A 3,959-nucleotide genomic window follows, 5' to 3' on the forward strand; every position below is an offset into this window, starting at 1 on the left:
TGTTGTTCTGTCCATCTGCCTGCCCCTTATATGGTACGTGAGCCAGTTATGAAATCTATTAGCATACATTTTCTTGAAATTGTGGCTCCCCGCTATTCTGGCCGCGGCCCAGGGCGTTGTATCGTGCCCCTTCGTCGGGGCGACTTGCCCTGCGTCGATGCTCCCAAGGCCCCTTCGACGGAATATAAAGAGGGGAAGTGCTACTGGCGGCCACCCTTCTATCAAACTCTTTAGCTTCCCCTCTGTACTACGTCACCCTGCAAAGTGCGAACCGCGACCGCTCGCTAGACTTACTGCTCTCGTCAGCAACAGGCACGTATGCACGGCGGTATGCACGCACAAATGTGCGGAAACACCTGTGCAAGCATGCAGTGATTCACCATGTGCGGGATTTATAACTGGAGAGTGATAATATTAAACCAGCAAAAAAGAAAAAGTGCGTACGACTCATGTCCTCGCAACAGAAGCAGCCGAGGCAAGCAAGCATCTGCTGCCCATTGAAGTGAAAAGGGTGAGAAGGCCTGCTAACTAGTTGCGCACGCAGCGCATATCCGACAGCCGCAAGCAGGAATATATAGGGCGCGTCTTGAAAACTTTCGATAGCCGCAATCCTATGAATGCAGCGGAAGTCAAACACCTGCTTAAGCTGTACACGCAAGTCAGAGTGTCTGTTCTGAGGATAGGAAAATATAAATAAGACGCTGCGGAGCGCTGCTTTGGTTGAATAGTATAGGCAGCAGCCAGGTGCCACGGAGAGATCACTGCTTCAAAGGGCAACCAACCCAACGACGGCAATAGCGAGGGCAAGTAGACTCGGGGCAACAGCAGAGGCTGAACCTGTGATGGATGCCTTGATCTTGTTCCACTGGTCTTCGCTGCGCGCAATTCGCCAACACATGAATAACACACAACACTGAATTCGCATCGGCATGCCCAGCCCTGTGCACAGCTATCGCTTTGCAGGAAATGGTTGACAGCTTACTCGAAGGGAGCATCATCGCCTTCAAGTGCATCAGGCGTGGTCATGCACAGTAGAGCATAGCCATGCTTGTCTTGCTCAGCGCTCCGGATGTTGGACCTTGACAGTGCCTGATCTGCTGGTAGAGTGCAGGTCACAACCCGGCAGTCAGCAGCGGCATTCTCTGAAGGGTTGTACAGAGCAATAAGGGAAACGTTCTGCTGTTTGTCGTAGAGTGTCGGTTCTTGCTTCTTCGACGGAGGGATTGTAGTGAAGTTGCTGGCGGCGTCCTTCCAGTGCTTCACTGCGGCGGCACAGTCGGGCGTCTCCGATTCCAAGGCCATGAAGGCGTATGTGCCACTTTGAAATTCATTTGCATATGCGCCAACGTCTCCTTCTTCTGAGTCCTCCTGAAAAGAAAAAAGCACGGATGAATGAATGAGCCAACATGAATTATGGGTAGGACGCCGAAGGACGAAAGTCACAATGAAGGACACTTACTGCTATCAGAGCTTTACAAACACGATTCCAGGCAGTACTTGGCTGTCTTGTTTTCTCCGCGCTAGTTTGAGGCCACGTTAGTTCTTCGGCTGGCGCTTCAAAGTGTTCCAGTCCAGCAGCTTCGCGTGCAGCGTTCATTTCGTCGAGGCATACTCCAGAGTTGCCTGCAGAGAAACGAACGACACAGACATCCTAGGCTCAAATGTACAAATACTAATACTTGCAAAAGTGGGGTGGAGCCATTTAATGCCCTTCGAAAGATTTCTTCGCTTCCAAGCCGACTGAAACTCCAGCACAAATCATCGCCTCCGATGCATTTACTCTGGAGCACCACAAGGCGAAACCGCTCCCCAGCAAACAAGTATTTGCCAACGTACCGAGTTTTACAGTGTAGGTTGGGGATGTTCCCTGCGGTGTCAATGAAGTTTGCTTTGCCGTTTGATGGACAGCGTTCGCCAACACGAACGCAGACGCAGAGGCGAGCGAAAAAAGTTTAAGGGCCGCCATGTTTTCAGTGTTGAAGCTGAATGTGTGCAAATGAAAACAGGAGGAATGGGGAAAGCATTGAGGGGCTTCAAGAACAGACGTAACAATATGCTATGCAGTGTGTGTGCAGGAGGAGGTGGCGAGGGAGCGGACTACGGCTGGCCCATCCCGTCCGGCGTGGAGTCGTTGTGCTTATGTGCTGGAGCTTAGTTTACAACACTGCCGTTGTTAAAAATACTTCAATGAGGTATTTCAATCATTATTGTCTACACAGGGCCCCCTACCGCCGCCGAACGCGACGTGAAACGCCAGCGCAAAATCCCTGGCATTCTGGCTGAATCGGGGATACTGAGGGCCGAGGCCCCTCGTGCTCGACTAATGTTGTCCTGTCAATGCACCAATTCCTTATAAGGCACGTGAGCCATGTATGAATTTTATTAGTATAAATTGCCTCGGGACTGTGGCTCGCCCCTCTCTTGGCCGTGACCAGTGTGTTGTATGGTGCCCCTTCATCGACGGGAGTTGCCCTGCGTCGATGCTCTCAAGGCTTATGCGCCCGAATATAGAAAGGGAAAATGCTAAAGGCAGAAACACTCCTATCAAACTCCTCAGCTTCCTCTCTGTACTTCGTCAGCCTAAAAAGTGCCAAATGCGGCCGGTCCCTAGACTTACTGCAACGCGCACGCATGTAGGGCAGGGCGGTATGCATGCAAAAATGTGCGAAAACATCTGCGCAAGCACGCACCGGTGCACAAGGTGGCTGTATGGATGGCCTGAGAGTGATAATGCCGGTCGATGAAACCAGTAAAAAGGAAGAAGTACCTAAGACTCATGACAGTGCCACAGAAGCACCCGAGGCAAGCAAGCATTTGCTGCCCGTAGAAATAAAAAAGGCTGAGAAGGCTCCTAACTAGCGGCGCATGCAGCGTAAATCCCACAGGCACAAGCAAGAGTATATAGGGCGTGTCTTGGAAGCTTTCTATGGCCGCAGTCCTGAGGATGCAGCGGGAAGCAAAGATCTGCTTAAGCTGTACACGCCAGTCAGAGCCTCCGTTCTGAAGGAAGGAAATTTTAATAAAACACTGCGGAGCGCGGCATTGGTTGAACAGTATCAGCAACCGCCGGGTGCCACGGAGATATCACTGCTTTAAAGGGTAACCAAGCCAAGGGCCGCAATAGCCACGGCAAGCAGACTCGGGGCAACAGCAGCGGCTGAGCCTGTTAGAGATGCCTTGATCTTGTTCCACTGCTCTTCCCTGTGTGCAACATACCAGCAGACGAATAACAGACAAAACTGTATTCGCATCCACAGGCGTAGCCATCTACACAAGTAGCGTTTTGCAGGAATTGGTGGCCAACTTACGTGAAGGGAGCTTCGTTGTCTTTGAGTGCTTCAGGTGTGGTCATGCACAGTAGAGCATAGCCTTTCTTCTCTTTCTCAGTGTTCCGGAAGTTGGCTGCTCCGGGGCTGGAAGTTGCAGGTAGAGTGCAGGTAACGACTCGGCAGTCAGCAGCGGCATCGTTGGAAGGGTTGTACATAGCAATGAAGGAAACGTTATGTTGTTTGTCGTAGAGTTCCGTTTCTTTATTCTTCGCCGGAGGGATTGTAGTGAAGTTGCTGGCGGCGTCCTTCCAGTGGCTCACTGCGGCGGCGCAGTCGGGCGTCTCCGATTCCAAGGCCATGAAGGCGTATGTACCACTTTTAAATCCTTCTGTGCTTTCTTCTAGCTCTTCTGAGTTCTCCTGAAATGAAAAATGCACGGACGAAGAAGTGCGACAGCATGAAATATTGAATACGAGGTCGAAGTTCGAAGGCCATATGGGAAGACACTTACTGCTATCAGAGCGTCACAAACAGGATTCCATGTAGTATATTCTCCTTCTTCTAGGTCTGTCTCAGTTTTAGGCAACTTGTGTTCTTCCTGTGTTGCCACTTTGAAGTGCGCCAGTCCAGCGGCTTCGCGAGCAGCGTTGATTTCGTCGAGGCACACAGGATCTTCCCCTGCATAAAAGC

The 3,959-nt window shown here is 51.2% G+C and overlaps 2 protein-coding genes across 2 annotated transcripts in view; both read right to left on the bottom strand.

Moving 5' to 3' along the window:
* Positions 1 to 766: 766 nt before the first annotated feature.
* On the bottom strand, positions 767 to 1,966 carry EMH_0036210 (SAG family member; the record flags this gene model as incomplete). The annotated part of the gene is made up of 4 exons (XM_013495065.1): positions 767 to 875; positions 983 to 1,368; positions 1,460 to 1,623; positions 1,837 to 1,966. The coding sequence occupies 4 exons, from the start codon at positions 1,964 to 1,966 to the stop codon at positions 767 to 769; spliced, it is 789 nt and encodes a 262-aa protein (XP_013350519.1).
* A 1,126-nt stretch (positions 1,967 to 3,092) lies between these two features.
* EMH_0036220 (SAG family member) overlaps positions 3,093 to 3,959 on the bottom strand; it is a gene marked incomplete at both ends in the record, with an annotated part of 2,241 nt that continues 1,374 nt past the window's right edge. The window contains 3 exons of the mRNA XM_013495066.1: positions 3,093 to 3,201; positions 3,309 to 3,688; positions 3,781 to 3,947. Of these exons, the coding sequence (XP_013350520.1) occupies positions 3,093 to 3,201; positions 3,309 to 3,688; positions 3,781 to 3,947 (656 nt within the window). The remainder of the gene's footprint in view (positions 3,202 to 3,308; positions 3,689 to 3,780; positions 3,948 to 3,959) is intronic.

This window comes from Eimeria mitis, genomic scaffold (assembly GCF_000499745.2).
Source record: "Eimeria mitis Houghton genomic scaffold, Emh_scaff1402, whole genome shotgun sequence".
Classification (NCBI taxonomy): Eukaryota; Apicomplexa; class Conoidasida; order Eucoccidiorida; family Eimeriidae; genus Eimeria; species Eimeria mitis.